The 21316-nt window shown below is 36.8% G+C and overlaps 1 protein-coding gene across 1 annotated transcript in view; it reads left to right on the top strand.

Moving 5' to 3' along the window:
• Nucleotides 1-21038, top strand: part of LOC149156948 (cytochrome P450 85A1-like) — a 47673-nt gene extending 26635 nt beyond the window's left edge. The window contains exons 2-7 of the mRNA XM_089445435.1: nucleotides 19337-19606; nucleotides 19722-19808; nucleotides 19898-19982; nucleotides 20390-20496; nucleotides 20616-20737; nucleotides 20820-21038. Coding sequence (XP_089301561.1) covers nucleotides 19337-19606; nucleotides 19722-19808; nucleotides 19898-19982; nucleotides 20390-20496; nucleotides 20616-20737; nucleotides 20820-20910 — 762 coding nt within the window. The 3' untranslated portion in view covers nucleotides 20911-21038. The remainder of the gene's footprint in view (nucleotides 1-19336; nucleotides 19607-19721; nucleotides 19809-19897; nucleotides 19983-20389; nucleotides 20497-20615; nucleotides 20738-20819) is intronic.
• Nucleotides 21039-21316: the final 278 nt, after the last annotated feature.

Consider the following 21316-nt stretch of genomic DNA (forward strand, 5'->3'; position numbering starts at 1 on the left):
TTACACATTCATATTCAACGAACAAAAGACATTACATTCACGCTCTGCCGACCCTTTCTCCCTACTCACACGCTACAGCGTGCTTACAATGTTGGTTCAACTAACGAACACAAAAATTTCTTTACGCTGCTGCGTCCCACACATTGCCATAAAAAAATACAAAACAGAAACATAATAATACATATGCCATACTCCCATGAACAATAATAAAGAACATTAAAATTAAAAGTCTTTTACCTATATTCTCCATGCACACAGGTTATAACCTTATTTTTTCAACTTAATGCAAGAAACCACCTCTAAGCTTTTGCCAATTATACATTTACTTTTGCCAATTATACATTTACTTTATGTAAGAAACCACCAGTTTTTACCAGTTATACTTATACTTTATGGAAGAAACCACCAATTTTTACCAATTATATATGTAATAGAAAATTTTTAACTTAATTTTTAGCGAGTGATCAAAATTATTAGTATATATATAATTTTATTTTTGGTTTATTTCATTTGATTGATTCGATATTTCGAAGTTAATTTAATACATGTAAATTAATTGAAAATAAGTTATTAATTTTATTTTATTTATATATTTTTAAATTGTTTTAGATAAATTTTTAAAATAAATAATGATAAAATATTAATAATTATTTAGAAATCATTTTATGATGATAATGATGATGGTTAATGTTCACTGAAACCAAATTTTGGCCTATTGGACCTAAAGAAACGAATTATTTAGTTTGATTTAAGAATTTATTCATATGCTCAAAGAGCTTGGAGAGAAGCCTCCCGAGCTCACTGTAATTTTGACAACGTAAAAGGCTAGGAAGATCAATATTGCAACAAAGATTTTGAAACTGATACACTACAAACTTTTTGTAAAGAATACTCTAAATACTTTAAATTATCTAATAAATTGCTACCAGCTTTCCATAATATTTATAATTTCTTCTATATTATCTCCATTAAAAAAACAAACACTTCTCCTTAGGAACCCTTGGTATCCCGTCATCTCATGCCTTCCTAGATATCCCTCCGAGGAAATACAGAAGTAAAGTTTGAAGTTCACGTATTTATGGAGTGTTTATTTTGGATTCTTAATAATATTCTTAATTATTTTAGAGATTGGAAACTTAATTCACTAAGAGTTATGATGTGGAAGGTGAATCATCTTGAAGAGTCCAAAAAAGTCCAGAGATTTTAAAGATGTATCCAACACTCATATATTTATATGTAATATAATAAAGTATTCAAGAGATTTTAAAAATGACTCCAACACTCATATATTTATATGTAATATAATAAAGTATTCAATAAGTTTTACAAATAATCCAACACTCATATATATTTATATGTAATATAATAAAGTATTATAAGTTTATCTGTGTTACTTAACATGGTGTCAGAGCAAGCTAATTTTTATTCTGCCACTGTTTTTTATGAGGTTTTTTTTATTTGTTTTCTTGCATTTTTTCTCATCTTGCTACTGGTTGCACGGCTCTCACTTGATATCCAACAATGTTGGAATAATGTAGAAATGATATGTCTAGATAGAGTTGAGTAGTCAGTGTTTGAGTCTATTTGTCAGGAGTTGTGTCTTCGTAGTTTGTGTTGTGAGTTGATGATTAGACTTAGATTATCTTAGACGCTGTCTATGTGTGCCTATATAATGAACTGGTTGTCCAAACAGTGTGATCAATGAAATTTGATTTCATTCTTGTGCATCTCTCTAATGTTCTAATAAACAGTTTTCTGCTATAATGTTCTAATAAACAGTTTTCTGCTATAAGTGATGAATCTCTTCTCAGCTAAACTCAAGTTAAATTCTCTGCCCACAGTCCCCAAATAGCACGGAAATAGCAAAAGCATGCGTTCTCCTCATAATAGGTCTACAGCATTCAATCTACCAATTTTACCCTAACACTCCACTAAACAGCAAAAAAACTCACCGACCAATTTTCCTAGACCGACATTGGCAATCTTCCCCAGAATTTCCAGTCAAGCCAAACATTGTTCCGTCGAATCCTCTCGACAGTTTTTCTTCATTATGTATTTTCGCCCTGCATTGCTTGCAAGACTCCCGAGGTTTTGCTTGTTTTGATCAACGGGTGCATTAAAATGTTAAAAAAAATATACGCTGGTTTCGTCGAATCCTCTCGACAGCTTTTCTTCGTTACGTATCTTCGCCCTGTATTACTTGCAAGACTCCTGAGGTTTTGCTTGTTTTGATCAACGAGTGCATTAAAATGTTAAGAAAAAATATACGCTGAGATATGGTTGTATCTATCATATGAGAAGACACTTTGGTTACTATCTGGTTCTTCCCCGACTGCACAAAATTACTCCTTATCAACTGGTTTAGCCATTGAAACTCCCTTGTCAGCTTTTGCAGAAGATGATCCAAATAAAGCAGCAAGTTTCTGGTTCTCTAGAGGGATCAGCCTGTTGCCTTCGGTCAATTTGTCTCGACTCATATGAGCTCTCCCTGTTTTGTATAGTGATGGGTATACCAAGTGTACCTTCATGTGTCACGTTATTGGACTTCTATGAATTAGCCGGAGGAGATACTGTTGAAGTGGGAGTTCGATACCATTAGTGATCGAAAATTGTATCTCATGTTGATGATGAAACAGGTGCAGCACGCTGCATTGCTCTTGCATAACTAGACTTTGCCATTGCCTCAAATTCAGTTGATTTTGAAACAGGGAAGTGGACAGCTCTTGGTCGTACTGGAACTTTTGGGATTTCATATGCCAGAAAATTCTGCTATCAAAACCTTCATGTTGTGATTTACGCAACGAGTCTTGCCTTTGCTTGTCCTCCATTTCTTTGATTTTTTTCAACCGTAACTTCTTGTAGTGGTTTTGACCATGCATCTGCTGTAACAGAACTTGCGTTATTTTCCCTCTGGGTACTAAACCCATGGAGGGTTCCTGTATGTTGGGAATTTTTTGTTTCATTCCAAAACAAAATAACTTGAACAGAACAGAGAAAATGCTATGTTTTAACCACAGGATCAAAAATTTGTTTGCGGAGGAAGAACAGTCTTTCACACACATAAAAGCTTTCTATTCATTAATAAATAATGCTTGTTACAAAAGGATCTTCCTCTTAACAAAGGGATTCACCAAGAACTTCCAGTTCCATACCAAAAAAAATTACTCTGTCTCTTCTGGAAATTTTACACTATTGTGTGTAAAAATAAAACTTACATTTACTGTTGTAAAAATCTCTAACATTCACTCGCTGATTCTATTGCATTTCATATGCAACTACAAAAATAATTCACTTGCGCTGTTGCGCATGTTTTCATTACACATTCATATTCAACGAACAAAAGACATTACATTCACGCTCTGCTGAGCATTCCCTTTCTCCCTACTCACACGCTGCTGCGTGCTTATAATGCTGGTTCAACTAACGAACACAAAAATTAAAATTTCTTTACGCTGCTGCATCCCACACATTGCCATAAAAAAATACAAAACATAAACATAATAATACATATGCCATACTCCCGTGAACAATAATAAAAAACATTAAAATTAAAAGTCTTTTACCTATATTCTATGAACCAGAGTAAATACCATTAATTACTTCACTGGAACAAACGGCGGTCAAACCCAAAACTTCACGTCAACTCCATGGTGCTGCACGCCTGTACGTAGCTTGGTTTCAATCGACGGTGGACAACCTTCATTTCGATCGAACAGATATCGCTTGGTCAAGCCAAACGAACATTACGCTTCGATGAAAACCTCTTATGCAAAATTGCCAGCCACATGTCAAGCGATGGATATTATCGCTGCCCTCCAGAGGAAAACCACTGCTTGGTGAAAAGCGGTGCGATGGAGTCTGGCGGTTTTCTGAAATAAATGTGCTGCACGACAGTTGAAATTACAATTTCAACACTCCCCTTTAATTTCAATTGCTGGGTTATCAGTCATACCCAGAAATTTTCTCAAAAATTCAAAACTTTTCTGGACCAATGGCTTGGTCAGAATATCAACAACCTGCTCCTGAGTTTTGCAATGTTTTAAAACAATTTCTCCATTGTTTACCAATTCCCTGATGTAATGAAACTTTGTGTCAATGTGTTTCATTCTCTTATGAAACACCGAATTCTTGGATAATGCAATAGCTGAGCTATTGTCACAAAAAATCACAGTTGCTTTTGTTTGTTCTTGGCCTAAGCTCCTTAACATCCTTCTCATCCAAACTGCTTGACATGCTGCTACTGTAGCTGCCACATATTCTGCCTCTACTGTAGACAATGCTACAATAGGTTGTTTTTTAGAAGCCCATGAAATGGCTCCTGAACCCATGTGAAAAACATAACCGGATGTGCTTTTCTGATCATCTACACTTCTAGCCCAATCACTATCAGTGTATCCAATTAAATCTGAACATTCTGAAGTAGCATATAAGATGCCAAACCTTTTTGTACTTGTAACATACCTTAGAATCCTTTTTGTTGCCTGCCAATGTGCTTCTTTTGGCCTCTCCATGGATCTGGAAATTAAACTAATAGCATGCATTATATCCAGCCTAGTTGCAGTCAAATACATGAGGATGCCAACTATGCTCTTGTACAAACTAGGATCAAAATACTTGCTGCTGTCCTCTTTGCTGAGTTTTAATCCCATCACTATGGGAGTGATTGCTACCTTGCTGTCCTACATATTAAATTATTCCAACACTTCATTAACATATTTTGCTTGTGAGATAAAAATCCCATTTCCATTTTGTTCTACTTCTATTCCTAAGAAGTATCTCAACAAACCCATGTCAGTCATTTCAAATTCTTCTTTCATGACTGTTTTGAAGTTTTCAATAAGATATACATCATTACTTGTGAAAATAACATCATCAACATATAACACAACAATTAGAATTTTACCATCTTTTTCTTTGATGTAGAGGGTGGGTTCTCCCTCACACTTTTCAAATCCATTTTCCAGTAGATAGGAATATATCCTACTGTACCACGCTCTTGGTGCTTGCTTCAGCCCATAAAGAGCTTTCTTCAATCTGCACACTTTGTGCTCTTGGCCTTTGTTTTCATAGCCTAGAGGTTGCTAAATGTAAACCTCTTCCATTAACACTCCATTTAGGAATGCTGACTTCACGTCCATTTGGTAAACTTTCCACTTGTTTTGTGTTGCTATGGACAACACTGCTCTCACGGTTTCCATTCTAGCAACCGGTGCAAAAGTTTCCTCATAATCTCTCCCATACTGCTGCCTGTATCCTTGGACAACAAATCTTGCCGTGTGTCTTTCTATATTGCCTTCAACATTACTCTGGGTCTTGTAGACCCATTTAACTCCAATGACTTCCTTTCCTTTTGGTAGTTCAACTAAATCCCATGTCTTGTTTCTTTCTATGACATTGATCTCCTCATCCATAGCTTCTATCCATTTCCTATCCTTAATTGCTTCTTCAAAATGAATAGGGTCATCAACATGACAATATAAAGCAAACAAAGAATTCATACCTTCATCATAAATGTCACTTAAATTTCTGAACTTCTTACCTCTTTCAATTGGTGTACAAGTGCTTGAAGAAGCACTTGAATTTCCTCCTTGTGGTGTGCTTGGAGAAGCAATTTCATTTCTCCTCAAGGGTGTCCCTTGTTGCCCTTGTGTTGGTGCTGCTGTTTGGGGATGTATTTTAGCCATCTCCTCATCATCTTCATCATGGGACAAACAATTTTTAACATTCACTGTTTTCTCTATGCTTCCATCCCAAGCTTCCTCCTCAATGAACTGAACATCTCTACTCACAATAAGCTTCTTGGTGGATGGGTTATACAACCTATAAGCTTTGGATTCCTCGCTGTATCCAATGAAAACACATTTCTCCCCTTTGCTGTCCAACTTCTTCCTTAGCTGATCTGGAATGTGTGCATAAGCCACACATCCAAAAAATTTCATGTGGGTGACTCTCTGCTTTGTCCCACTCCATGCTTCTTCCGACACTCTGTTCATGACTACTTTTGTAGGGCACCTATTCAAAATATACATTGCACAGTGTACAGCTTCAGCCCAATAATCATTTGGAAAATGCTTTGCCTTTAACATACTCCTCGCCATATCCATGATTGTCCTATTCTTTCTTTCGGCAACTCCATTTTGTTGCGGAGTGTACCTAGTGGTAAACTGCTTATGAATTCCATTTTCTATACAAAACCGTAGAAATTCCTTGGAGATATACTAACCTCCTCTATCAATTCTTAGAACTTTGATATGCAGCCCGCTTTGGTTTTCCACAAGTGCTTTGAAATTGCAAAATCTTTCAAACACTTCACTTTTGTTCTTCAGGAAATAAACCCAAGTTTTTCTAGTAAAATCATCAATGAATGTTAGAATATAGAGGCTGCCTGCAAGTGATGGAGTTTGCGTCGGTCCACATAAATCTGAGTGGACAATCTCTAAGGGTGCTTTTTCCCTTATGCTTTTCCCTGATGGAAAACTTTCTCTGTGTTGTTTCCCCAAGATACAACCTTCACAAAGGTTGTCTGGTTTCTCTATCAATGGTAATCCTCTTACCATTCCTTTTCTACTCAACAAGTTAAGACCTCCAAAGTTGAGATGTCCAAATCTAAAGTGCCACAACCAATTTTCATTCTTTGGTTCGCTTTGGAAAGCCTCTTGTGTAATTGCTGCTATTTCTACTCCATCTTTCAAAACTGATTTTATCCTGAGAGGGAACATCCTGTTCCTTGTCATCTTCACTTCAGCAATACACCGTTTGCTGGGTGCTCTATCCATGATGGTGCATACATCATTCACAAAGAAAACATTGTACCCCTTTTGAACAAGCTGTCCAATACTCAAGAGGTTACACTTCATTCCAGGAACATAATAGACATCTGCTATGGTTTTCTTTTCACCTTTCTTTGTTAGGATATTTACTTCCCCTTTTTCCATAACATAAACTTTACTATCAGTCCCAAGTGTGACTTGTGACTTCACACTCTGATCTAACTTAGAAAACAGGGCTATGTTCCCTGTCATATGGTTACTGCAACCGGAGACTAGAAACCATATACGTCACTCTTGTTTCAGCCATATTACAAGCTAACAACAAATTATCTTGGCTGATATTTTCTCTAGTGAAATTTGCACTAAATCTATTATTCATATCATGTTGCTTCTTCCTACATTCATTTGCATAATGCCCATATTTTTTACAATAATGACATTGGACATTGGATTTTTCATACCTTTGTCCTTGAGCATGATGTTGTCCACTTTGTTGGCTGCTGTCTTGGCCTTAGTTCTGATTTGGATTGCTGCCTCTTCCTTGAGCATTTGCTGGACTGTTTCTTCCACCTCTGTTTTGGCTTCTGCCTCTTCCTCTCTTGTTTCATCTGCCTTGACCTCTTGCTCTTCCAAAGAACATCTGGGTCTTGAAGGCATGTTCTAGGGATGAGTTTTCATTTCTACTCAATCTCTGCTCATGTGTTATCAGTGATGCATGTAGTTCATCAACTGAAAATTTTGTGAGATCCTTTGTCTCTTCTATGGTGGTGATAATCACATCAAACTTTGAGGGTAAGATCCTCAATAGTTTCTCCACAATCCTCCTTTCTTCAAGAATTTCTCCATGAGACCTTATCTGTGTGACCAGACCAATCACATGTGTGAATAATGAGTCAATATTATCTGAATCCTTCATGCAAAGATTCTCAAAATCTCTCCTCAGCAACTGTAGTTTTGCTGTCTTCACTTTCTCCATGCCTTGATAGGCTGTCTTGAGAGTTTGCCATGCTTCTTTGGATGTCTTAGCTGCTGCTATCCCTGGAAACACACTCTCATGCACTGCTTGATACAAAAAGCAGAGGGCTTTTGAGTCCTTCTTCTTATAGCTCTTCAACAGATCTTTCTCTACCTGAGTTAACCTATTAAACTCATTTTCATCTGCTGGCTCTTCAAATCCATCGTCAACAAATTCCCATAAGTCTTGTGAGGCAAGCAAAGCTTTCATGGTTATTGCCCAATAATCATAGTTTTTCCCATTAAACTGTGGGAGCTAGGTATTACAGATACCCATGCTAGTGTTGGTGCTGATGCTGATGCTGGAGCCAGCCATTCTTGCATTCTAAACTATGCTTCAAATTTTTGACTATGTTTTTAAAATCGCTGACTGTCTTCAACTGTAATACCAAAAACTAACTTGAGAAATACCTTGGATTTTTCACTGAGTCTTCACTCTGCTGGAGAAGCTGTTGTAGCAAAAAAAAATCCTTCCTTCAGCTTCTTTGACACTTTCAAAGAGCCTCAACAAGCTCTGATACCATGTTGGCAATTTTCTGTTTAATTCCAAAACAAAATAACTTGAACAGAACAGAGAAAATGCTCTGTTTTAACAGCAGGATCAAAAACTTGTTTGTTGAAGAAGAATAGTGTTTCACATACATAAAAGATTTCTATTCATTAATAAATACTGCCTGTTACAAAAGGATCTTCCTCTTAACAGAGGGATTCACCAAGAACTTCCAGTTCCATACAAAAAAAATTACTCTGTCTCTTCTGGAAATTTTACACTACTGTGTGTAAAAATAAAACTTACATTTACTGCTGTAAAAATCTCTTATATTCACTTGCCGATTCTATTGCATTTCATATGCAACTACAAAAATAATTCACTTGAACTGCTACGCATGTTTTCATTACACATTCATATTCAATGAACAAAAGACATTACATTCACGCTCTGCCGACCCTTTCTCCCTATTCACACGCTGCTGCGTGCTTACAATGCTGGTTCAACTAACGAACACAAAAATTTCTTTACGCTGCTGCGTCCCACACATTGCCATAAAAAAATACAAAACAGAAACATAATAATACATATGCCATACTCCCATGAACAATAATAAAGAACATTACAATTAAAAGTCTTTTACCTATATTCTACGAACCGGAGTAAATACCATTAATTACTTCATTGGAACAAACGATGGTCAAACCCAAAACTTTATGTCAACTCCATGGTGTTGCACGCCTGTATGCAGCTTGGTTTCAATCAACGGTGGACAACCTTCATTTCGATCGAATGGATATCGCTCGGTCAAGCCAAACGAACATTACGCTCCGATGAAAAGCTCTTATGCAAAACTGCCAGCCACGTGTCAAGCGATGGATATTATCGTTGCCCTCCGGAGGAAAACCACTGCTTGGTGAAAAGCGGTGCGATGGAGTCTGGTGGTTTTCTGAAATAAATGCGCTGCACGGCAGTTGAAATTACAATTTCAACACTGTAACCCTTGACTCTTGCCATATCTCATCATTCTCGTACAATTGAAAGTCGTTCCCAATTACCTTTGTTGCTGATACTATATAATAAACTCTATCATGTCCAGAAATTGTATTTCTGATGAGGCAACCTAAGATGTGAAAACAGGTGGGCGATAGGAGCATTAGTTACATATTTTGAAGCATTGAGGCATGGATCCCTGGTTTTCAAGTCAAGTGAGCCTGGTGAGAGGCGTTTGATTTACTGTATCTTGGTTACAACTGTCTTCCAAAAGGGACGATGGAGGCATGGAACAAGTTTTTTCAAGAAAGGTACGTGCAAAAATGATCGACTAGAGGGAAGGAGTCCGAGTCACAAGAAGCCCAAAAGCTTTTATGATTATACTCCTTTTAATTCTTAATCTCATTTTTTTCAAACAGGCTATATCCACCATGTATGCCATGACATGTTGGAAATTGACAACTAATTATGTAAATTTGGGTAAAATGTATTTAGTTATTAACAAATTAGTTTTATACCAAAACATCGGTTATGTAACTAAAGAGACATATAACATTGATGAATGCCCGAACTATTGTATGGGGAATCATTTATTGATTGAATAGAGATTCCAATCCTTTGCCCCGTGGATGTTTCCTTCACACTCTGTCAGGGTTTTACCACGTAAATCCTGAGTTATTACTTGTGTGGTTGTATTTAGTTTCCTGTCAGTTACATTCCTTTCTTGATTAATTTATAACTGTAAATGCCTTCTTTCTTTCTTGATTAGTAACTCATGTAACTACAAATGGTATCAGAGCCAGTTGAGTTGAGTATTTTTTTTTGAGACAAATATGTGCCAGTCGAGTTGAGTGAAATGTGTGTGAAAGAAAAGGATGCATAAGAGCCTGCGTGGTCATTTTTTGCCTCTGCGAGCTCAAGGGTTGGGCCAGAGTATCTCTGTGTGTGCGTAGACCAGAGCTCAGAGAGCCTACCACCAAATCTCTGCCCTCTACGTGAAGACCAACCGCCGCTCTGCATTTACATTGCTGCGTGTTAAAAACCAGAGGTGAACCACGGTTTGCAAGGTGGTGTGAGGAAGCTCTGTCAAGTTTGCGTGCATGCGTCGAGGAGAGCCTTGACCTCTGCGTGCTGGAGAAGACAGGAAGAGTCGTTGAGACCTCTGCGTGCTGGAGCAGAGAGGAAGAGCCGTTGAAACCTCTGCATGCTGGAGCAGAGAGGAAGAGCTGTTGAAACCTCTGCGTGCTGGAGCAGAGAGGAGGGATTTGCCTGCCGCCGTCGTGGAGAGCTGAAGCCGTGCTGGAGGGCATAGCCTGCCGCGGACCTATCATTGAATGCTGCTGCTAGAGCCGTCAAGGAGGTTGCTGGTCTTGTCCACGCTTGGAGGTCTGCGATGGTTGGTTCATGTGTTGTATTGTAATTTCGTAGATATGCAGGAAAGCAGGTGGTCATGGTGTCCTAAGGAAACCAAGGGCCAAGGGTTAGTATAGGATTCTTATCGCCTATTGGTAATCGGCGATCCTTGGTGCCTGGCAAAAGCGCAACAGATGAAAAATGTCAATAAAATGGCTTCCATGTGTATTTAGCGTCATTCTCATGAAACACATGTCAAACCGTGTGTAAAGGTTAACGAAGAAAATATAGCCCCCATAGAGGGTTTGGAGGCCTTAACGCAAGGTTGCTTGGTAGGGATAGTGTGGTTTTGGAAGTTTGGTACTACTATGGTGCATATGTTGTATATGGTGTACAAGTTGCATCTGTGATGTTGTGCGCATGCGGTGTTGTGTATATATATAGTGTGTACATGTTTATGCAATGTTATGTACAGGGTGGTACATATAGTGTTGTGCGAATGTTACATATACAACGATGGGTATAGATGGTGCTATGTACATGTTGGATATGCAGTGTTGTGTGCATATTGTACTGTGTGCATGATGAATATGCAGTGTTATGTGCATATGGTGTTGTGCGCATGTTGGATATGTAGTGTTGTGTACATAGGGTGCTATGTACATGTTGTATATGCATTGCTATGTACATATGGTGTTGTGTGCATGTTATACATTTGGTACTATGTACATATGGTGTTGTGTGCATGATTATACATGTGGTGTTGTGTACAGGTTGTACATATGGTGTTGTGTGCATGTTGTGTATTTGGTGTTGTGTACATCTGGCGTTGTGTACACATTTTACATGTGGTATGAGGTACATGTGGCATTGTGTACACGTTGTGCAGGTAGTGTCATGTACATGTGATGTTGTGTACATGTTGTGCAGGTGGTGTTGTGTATAGGTGGTACTTTGTACATGTTCCACATGTGGTATCATGTGCATTTCGTACATGTTGTGTTGTGTACATTCAGTATTAAGTATGTACATGGTGTATTTGTGGTATCGTGACATGTGTACTCATTGTGTTGTACTATGTGTAGTACATGTATTGTGTTGTGTTGTATGTCATGTGTAGGTACATGTATTGTGTGGTGTTGTACATCGGGTATATAGACGTATGTATTGTGTTGTATATCAGGTGTAGGTCTATGTATTGTGTGGTGCTGTACACTGGATGTAGGCATATGTATTATGTTGTGTTGTACACTAGGTGTAGATGTATGAGTTGTAGGTCAAGTGTAGGTGCATGTATTGCATGGTGTTGTATGTCGTGTGTGGTTGTATGTGTGTGATGCACACTATGTGTATGTGCACATGGTTGAGAAGAAAGCATTGGGTGTTTGTCAGGTGTGGAAACTGATATGAAGTGTGTACAGAATAAGAACAAAGGTAGAAGTTCAAGATTGATTAAAGGATAAGTATCAGTATTTTATTTCAGTTTTATTATGCATGTGATTTATGATTCTGGTCTACGATGATTACATGTGAGTTATGATTCTGGTTTATGATGATTGCATGTGATTCATGATTTTGACCTATGATGGTTGTGTTTTGAGATAACCTGATGTGATATTTTTATAACATGTTGATTTGATCAAAGATGCTAGTTTGATTTGTTGTGACAGGAAGTAAATAGGATTGCAAGTGAACCTTATTGACGAGCTACCAATGAGGTATGATGTGATGTTATTTCAATTTATTTTTCGTCTAATGGAAATTATGTGCTTGGAACAGGGATGCATGAACATGCCCGATTGGGTGGTTGAAATCAACTGTAAGCATTAGCAGCAACGACAAAAGGAATTGGAACATGCACTAGTATGATGGTAAAGCACTTCAAGAGCAGGGCCATTGTGGGACATTGATACCCAATAATGTCCATTGATTTCCATGAACATGTTTTGACCAATATGATGGTTTGAGGCAGGTATATGCCTTGGTTGTTTGACTTTCTGATGCAAGGAATCCTTGCTAAGGGATGGATCTCCCTGGATAGGGGATGTCTGGGAACTTGGAAGGTGAGTGACTACACGGAAGGGGGTGAACGTATTTCCCAAGGGACTGCATTGCAGAGAAGGAAGGTCGGAGATATATTTGTTTTGGAGCATTGCTAGATGGAATCAGATGCACATTGAGAGTGCACCCTGGAACAATGAGCCTGTAACTGTTCACTGAGAGGACAAGTGGCGCAGGATTGTAGCACTAGACATTGGATGCAGCTTTTACTATGACAGTGGATTCTGGACTTCCTGGGAAGGAGGTGAATCTTCGTATTTCTTTGGGCGTGAAGGTGTGAGCCTCTCGATTCCCTTGTTGTGGATGCAGGCATCGTCTCCTTTTATTTGTTGGTTTAGAAAATGTGCATATGTGGTTATTATAAATATCGTAATGAGTTATGTTATAAAGCTCCAGTAAGTGGTATGGTTTTTATCTGGTCATGTTGTCGTGATGTTTTGCTTTTGAGCAGGTTTTTCATTGTAAATACTGCAAGGAGCTAAGTTATAAAGCTCCATGGGCAGTATCTTCTATTTTCAACAATTTTGCTGAGGTCTTGGTGTGGTTTAACACTGAAGATAGTGTTCCCCAAGGGGGAGAGTTCTATAATAACCCTGGTTAAAATTCCATGTAACAAAAATAAATAAAGGCAAAATAAGACCACGGTCTTGAAGGGACACGTATTCCAAGCTAAATATTGGGTAGGACATCTTGGTGTGGGTGTCCATTTCAGTTTATTATGGCTAAGGAGATTGGAAAAGGCAAAGGCAAAGGCATTAAAAGGAAAAAGTCATTTTTGGCACATTTATTTATGAAAATAAAGGAAATTAGGAGAAAAGTGAGGTGAAATGTCACAGGTTGCATGTGATGAGGAAATTGAAGGAAAATAATGGAAAATGAAGAAAATAGAGGCCTCATTGATAAAAAGGCTTCTGAGGATTAGTTGGCAAGCTCTTGGCTCAAGCTTTTTCTCAGGTTTTGGAGCAAGGTAGGGAAGGACAAGGAAAGGAAAGGAAGGAAAGTAAGGATCAAGCAAGGAAGAGTAGGATCAAGCAGCTTCAGCAGGAATACTTGCCGGTAACATATTGCATGTGTCATTTCCTAATTGGTTTTGACCTGCATGGCTTTGCATATTGGTGTATGGCTCTCTTGCTATCAGTGGCATGGTTTTTCCATGTATGACAGTGTTTTCAACCTAGCCTTGCCTTTTCTTGATGCCATGGTGTGTTGGGATGTTTATCTCGGTTTTAATCTTTGGATTTTCCAGATAGATTTCAGAATTCGAGGTAGAGGTGGTCTCAAGGTTCATTCCCAAAGGCCCTGGAATCCCTTGACCGATTTTGGTGGGATACATGGTAAAACCCGAGGGAGGAGTCTTAGTTTAGGGCCTAGTGATCTGGGTTTGGATTGCGGTAAAGCCTGAGAGACTAGTCTCGGTTTAGGTCATAGTGATCCAGGATTGGATTGCAGTAAATCCTGAGAGACGAGACAAAAATTTCCTCAAGGATAGTGATGGATTCCAGATGACATTCCAAGTTTGGTTCAGTTTTGTGATCGGAGCACCAATTTTTGTGTGATCACTGTTTGGTGAAGGTGGAGGTGGTTTAACCTCTGGATTCCCTTGGTTGTTTTTGGATTAGTATATCAATGAGATTTCATATTCATGCTTGGAATATGGCTCGAGGGTGAGTAGTTGAAAGAAAGAATTGGTCCAGCCATGTATACGGTGGAGTGGTACGTGGAAGTCCTGAACCTGGTCGGATTTTCCTATGATTAATGAAAGTTAAGTTCTCTTGCTTTTGCACTTGTTTATATGTGGATTTAATGGTTGTTATATCTATGTTATTTACATGGTTTTATGTTGGTTATAAGCATGGTTAATTGACTGGTTCATGTCATGTTTGTTTCATGTATTTACTTGTAATTATTAAAATGATGGTTGCAAGACCTAATTGATGTTATAACAGTTCAAGCGAGAAAGTGGTGATGCTCCTTGTCATTTTTCATAAGAGTTTTCATTCATTCATGCTATGTCTTGTATCCTAGACCTGTAGATTGCATTGATGCCAAGTGTTTGACAAAATGTCAGTCCCGGTTGGGGATGGTTAGGCCTAGTCCTAAGGTATATTTTTGGTATACTAGTCTTGACATCATGTCCTTGATGGATTTTGAGAGTTACAGCAACTTCTGGGCAGTGGTCGAAATTTTGGGCTAGAAAAGTGTCTTAAATTTCGTGGACACTAGCACAGGCTTTTTGGGGAAAGTCCCTGGACATGTACCTGCAGGCCTGTGAGAGCTTCCATAGGTCCGTGGATGCTGGCATGCCCATAGCATGAAATCGTCCAGAGGTCTAAAAACTCAGTGGGACCTAGGGGCAGGATGTCTGGGTGGTTGGAATGCCTCTTGGGAGTGTTGTTGCTGATGTGGAAGGTATGGTTGATGTGTTTCTGTCGATTCCATTTCCTTAAGGTCACCAAGGAGGTTGAATCATATCATAGTAGTCTCTCATCGCATTTTTACCCCGGTTGGTCGGTTACTTGGGTAGATGTGGGAGGAGGGTTGTTACATTGAACAAGTAAGAAATTTTTGTTATGTTGATTCAACCACACCCTTCCCTTCCCTCTCCCCCCTTCGCAATATAAGTGTGAATCCAACAAAAGAATGTGAAGAGAAATTGTCATTGCCATTATCAATTACATGTGCACCAGATACATTTTTTAAGAAGACTCGAGTTTAGTTTAGTCCTTACTTCATATTAATAAAAAAAACCCAAGTTTAATTTAGTTGTTGCTTCTTATTAATGGGCAAGACCCTAGCTCAAATTAGGTTTCCTACAACTATAAGCCCTAGACTAGGTGCAATAGACACAAGCCACACTTAAGAAGAAACTCATGAGTCAACCTCTTAAGGATGAGACATAATAGTGAAGGCATATGCCTGCCCTTTTTTTTAAGATACAATGAGCCAATGTCTCATTGGAAATTTGAACCCAGAGAAAAGAAGCGGGAAAGAGAGGAAATAGAGTAATGGGCAAGGCAGGAAAAAAAACGAAAGGGTTGGAAGCAACCTCCAACAGAGGACCAAGTAAAAGAGGAAGGAAGTCCGAGAAGGAGAATATGCAGAACCTGATAAATGCTTACGTGGTTGGCACACTGTGAGAGGTGAAAACACAAATATCCGAGTGGGAGAGGGAGCTAAACGATAGTATAGCAACTCAGGAGATCAAGGCATAAGAATGGGAAACCATGGTTAAAGACCCCAGGAATGCCAGAGGACGTCAAACATTGTTCTGACAAACAATTCAACAGTACTGGGTCATGAAGAATATCTTGGACCAAGCAATGACAACATATAAGGAGCGAGAGGAACCGAAGGAGGACAAACCAACCGAGCCTAGTATGAAAGATCTGCACATGGAGATTGTAGTTGTCGAGATGCAATTGTACCGAAATAACCTCACGGTGAACAGTAATGAACAGAGCATACAGGACATGAAGAGAAGCGAAATCCCGGGATACAGTGCGAAAGCCCCAGCCCCGGTGGATTCATCAAATGAATGAAGCAGGTCCTCAAATAGAATTTTGTTTATATGTCGGCTAGCATTTACTGTTTTAATTTGAATTTTATAGCCTGGATGGTCATGAAAACTCACTTTAAATTTTGGACAGCATTCGATGCAGATAGGTGACCAACAGATTTTGTTTCTTGCAAGCAGGTGGAGGCCACCTGCAAATTTTGTTAAAGATATACTTATGTTTAGGAAATATTAATAGAAAAAAGATCTACCAAGCTTATAAAAAAAAAACAAACAAACCAACAAAGAAAACTTTATGTAATATCAATTATATTATTTTCACAAGTCATTTGTCAATTTCATATTAAATAGTGAAGAATCTCCCATATTAAAAAGTAAATTAAGTTATTTTTTAATTTATTTTATCTCTAATTCAAATATTTTATTTATGACCCATATTAACTTTTTTTTTTATATCAGTTTTTATTTATTTATTAATATAAATATTATTATGATGAACAATCCATGGACAGGTCTCTCTCTCAGAATTCTAAGGACTCTCAAGGAAGCATGGCAGGGGATATCCTCAATATTCCAGAGGCGCAGCAGGCTGAAGGTCATCAAGAGGACTCGCGACATCAGCAAACCTCTTCTCATGAGGAGATCATTCCTTGTGCACCGGCGCATTTCTCAGGCACTGTTCTGTATCCGGTCCTCTTCTCATGAGGAGATCATTCCTTGTGCACCGGCGCATTTCTCAGGCACTGTTCTGTATCCGGTGATGCCTCCAGGCTGCAATAATATGGATGTAGAAGACAATGTGATGATTGAATGGATCAGCTCTCCTTGCAAGGCCAACGATGAAGATGCAGACTTACCACCTCAGGCATAACTCTCTCCGTCTCAGCAAGACATCTCAGGACTGTGGTTTTTTGTTTGAATGTATTTCTCAGTGGGTATGCTCTATGGTATTTTTCAGTATAATCCTTTATCGTCTCCTAGTTTATAAGTCTGGCTTTTCAGTTTTTGATAATAGCCGCATACAAATGTATCTTGTAATAGGGTGGGGAGAAACAAAGTATAGATCCTATCTAACAGGGTGGGGGAAACAAAGTATAGATCCTATCTAGCTCTTCTGAGTTTTGGGCTCTTAGTTTTCAACTATGTAAAGAGACGGTTAAGAGCTGAATGCAGCAGTTTTTTTAACAGAGGGCCCCCTTAGAGGTTCAAACCTCTCTGTAAATATTTTTTCCTCTTTTATTTATACATAATAGAATAGTCTTTACTCAGAAAAAAAAAAATATATATATAAATATTATTATATTAATTTTAAATATAACATAGTAAAATACCGTTAAATACAATAAATTTAAGCGAATTCAATATAAACCTTCATAATTCTTAAAAATGAATGAATATTTACCTTTCACTTCAATTGCAAAAATGAAAGCAATGAATATTTGCCTTTCACCAAAATTACAAGAATCAAACCAAAAACATATTTTCCACCAATGTTGAATAAAAAGAAAAAAAACAATCTCGGAATTTAGTGTCTTTACATCTATCCATTAAATATTACTCTATGATCCTCAATATTTACAATGTTGCTGTTAGATTGAGTTATGTTGAAAATGACTCCACGTTACTGTTAGATCGAGTTGAAATGACTCGGTGCCTCCGTGAAGCTCATCCAATTTCTAAATCTCAGCGCGCTCATGGCAGACAACAATCCTCAAAAGTCGTGACATTAAGATTTAAAAAATGCCGCTAATGCTTTAGAGACGTGTTATTACAATTAAAAAATTTACAAAGCTAACTGCTGTAAAATAATGGCGATATGTGATGATGAAAGGCCACCAATATTTACTGTGATATTATCCAGTGATATTATTTGGTAAGTGTTGGCTTGGATGTTCTTAGTGAGACTTTGGAAACTTATAACCTCTTAATAAAAAACTTACTCTTAAATCATTAAACTTATTCTTTTATCAAAAAAAAAAAAATAAAAAACTTTTAAACCATTAACTTATTCTTCTGGTTTTCTAAAACACTTATAAATCAACCACCACTTTCAACTCTGTCTTTCTCACAAAACTTATTATTTAAAAAATAATTAATTTGATTTTAAATTTTTCAATATGCTTAATAATTTTTCAATCTATTTAACAAACTAATTCTTTTAATCATCCATTTTTTATAAGCTATTTAAATTATTCTCCTAGTTTTCTAAAACACTTAAAATCAACAACTACTTTTAAATCTCCCATTTTCACCAAACTTATTAATAATAAAAAATAATTAATTTAATTTTAAATTTTTCAATCTACTTAATAATTTTCCAATCCACTTAACAAACTAATTCTTTTGATCATCCATTTTTTATACCGTTTAACCTGCCATAGTGCCAATGTTTGAACCAGTGATCATATTTGACAAGCGATCTCCTCATCTTATAAAGATTTGTTTTTTTAAGAAAGGTATTTTTCAACTTTGTGCAAAAACCACCTCTGAATTTTTACCAATTATATATCTATTTTATGCAAGAAATCACTGGTAAGTTTTTACGTAATGATTTTCTAAATTGTTTATTTATTTGTTTTTCTCACTTACCATTATAGTATTTAGATTGATTTAATAGAAGAATAATTTAATAATCTAATTACTAGATGTTGTTATTAAAATTATATAAAACTTAACCTCTATTAAATGTAATCTAAATATCTTTTAAGTATCCCAACACCACAAGTAATTGAGGAGAGAGACTCATTTTATAATTCAGTATGACGTGTAAAAATGTCTGTCCTTCATCAAAATTGATAATGCTTAGAAATGTCTACTCTTCATCAAAATTAAAATTTTACTCATATAAACAAAAAAACAAAAACAAACACAAACACAAACACAAACACAAACACAAACAAAAACAAAACAAAACAAAACAAAACAAAACAAAACAAAACAAAACAAAACAAAAACTTATAATCAAAACAAATAAATCTCTTTGCTCATATCAAAACTATATTTAAAATAAACCTATACAGATTCCTATCATCAACCCCTCCCTAACCAAACCTTACAATCACCAACTTCCATATGTGACCAATTGTATATGAAATGCTTTGAAACCTTTATCATCTGTTAGAATTTCCTTTGAATTTGCAGATAAGGCAGAAGCTGTCTAATCAGATCAAAAGCATCATCGAGGAGAGGAAAAAGAGCATGTCGTCCAACCATTCATATGACGACCTGTTATCGTCCATACTGAAAGATGCGACAGAAAAAGAAGCTGCTGGCAAAACTGAATTTACAACGGAGCAGATAGTAGATTTAATTGTGCTGTGTGTGTTCGCCGCCGTTGAAACTACACCAAGGACAATGGCGTGGGTAGTGAAGCGTCTATCTGAAAATCCACATATCATTTCAAAACTCAGGGTTAGTATTTTTTATATTAAAAAGAAAAAATTCACTGAAATCACACTAGTAGTTTAAAGAGATATATGGATATCACCTTATCTGAGGATTATGACAATAATCCCCGTTGACTCAGGAAGAACACGAAGCAATCAGACGGAGCAAAGGAGACACTGAGAGTCTATCATGGGAGGACTATAAATCAATGACGTTTACCAGAAGTGTAAGTTACTGTATCAACACCATAACAACTGATCTCCTTTTTCTGTCAAAACCTAATTCCAAGAACTGAATTCCAGTTTGTCTTCTCAGGTGATCAAAGAAACGTTGAGATTTGGGAACCCACCTCTCTATAACTTACTGTACAGAAAAGCTATTGAAAATGTGGAAGTGAAAGGTATGGAACGTTCTCTATAAGAAACTGCACTATGTTATTATTAGCATATTTTTTTGCTCTTTATACTGGAGTGCTTTTTTATACTTGCAATGAAAGCACTGAAATTTTAGAGTATTTTTCTATATTTGGTGGATGGTAAAGTTTGGTTTAGGGGAACCCAAGAAAGTCTAAACCTTGTTTAGCAATAACTAGTAATAATATCGAAAAAACTTTACTTCACCAATTAATGGCTATATAAAGTAACCCTTACACTAACCCTTAACTATTCTTATATAGATAGTGGATTCTAAAATATTTTGTAAATTTAATGGATATAGTGAAGTGTTTGATTTTACTGAGTTGAGTTCCATAAAATTTATGTATGATCATGATTTCTGACCAATACTGCTCTTATGTCTTATGTGAAGGATATACAATTCCCAGAGGATGGACGTGCATAATATATGATCAATTCACCAATATGGATAGCCAGTACTACGAAAACCCTCTTGTCTTCAATCCTCGCCGGTGGCAGGTGTGACATGAACCCATGGCTTGTGAACTTAAAATTATTCTGAGCAGCCTTTACTTGTCTATCTGGTTTTGTTAAAATTATTATCAGTAGGATTTATTGTGTTATCACACAACTTTCAGAGCAAGGATACAGATCAAGCGCCCTTTATACCTTTTGGAGGAGGCCCTAGGCTTTGTCTCGGATATGAGTTAGCTATGGTGTTTATTTCCGTTTTTCTGCATCAGCTTGTCACAAAATTCAAGTAAGCTATAAATATATTATCTCGTATATGATTCTTCTTTCACCAGTTGATGTTTCACAAGGCTTTTCATTGTTTCATGCAGATGGGAATGTATTCCCAGTACCAAGCCAAAGTGGTTTCATTCGCCCTTCACCTTAACAATGGATTGCCAAATTCATGTACGCGATCGTTGATGGCCAAAATTGTTGGGTGAACAGTGATACACCTTTGTCCAATGCTTCTCAGAACATTGGAATCATATTTATATGTATATTGGTAGGTAAGATAAAAGATTGTGATGCAACATTTAAATTATGAAAAGTTTCAAATATATCATCCAACATTTAAATAATGATAATGCTAGATCATCTTATCCAATATTTAAATTATAAAAGGTTTAAATTACATTATGGTGTAAATATTGTATTAAAAATTTTAATTATAATATACCTGATGATTATTATATTTAGAAAATCAGATATTGTATTAGAAGAATTTAATTTATATTTGTAAAATTAATAAAAGTATTTAATTATATTATATATAAATATTATTATTTTTTAATTTTAATTATATTATATATAAATAATATTATTTTTT

Source organism: Pinus tabuliformis, chromosome 9 (assembly GCF_031772625.1).
Source record: "Pinus tabuliformis cultivar Carrire ecotype Pingquan chromosome 9, CPIR1, whole genome shotgun sequence".
Lineage (NCBI taxonomy): Eukaryota > Viridiplantae > Streptophyta > Pinopsida > Pinales > Pinaceae > Pinus > Pinus tabuliformis.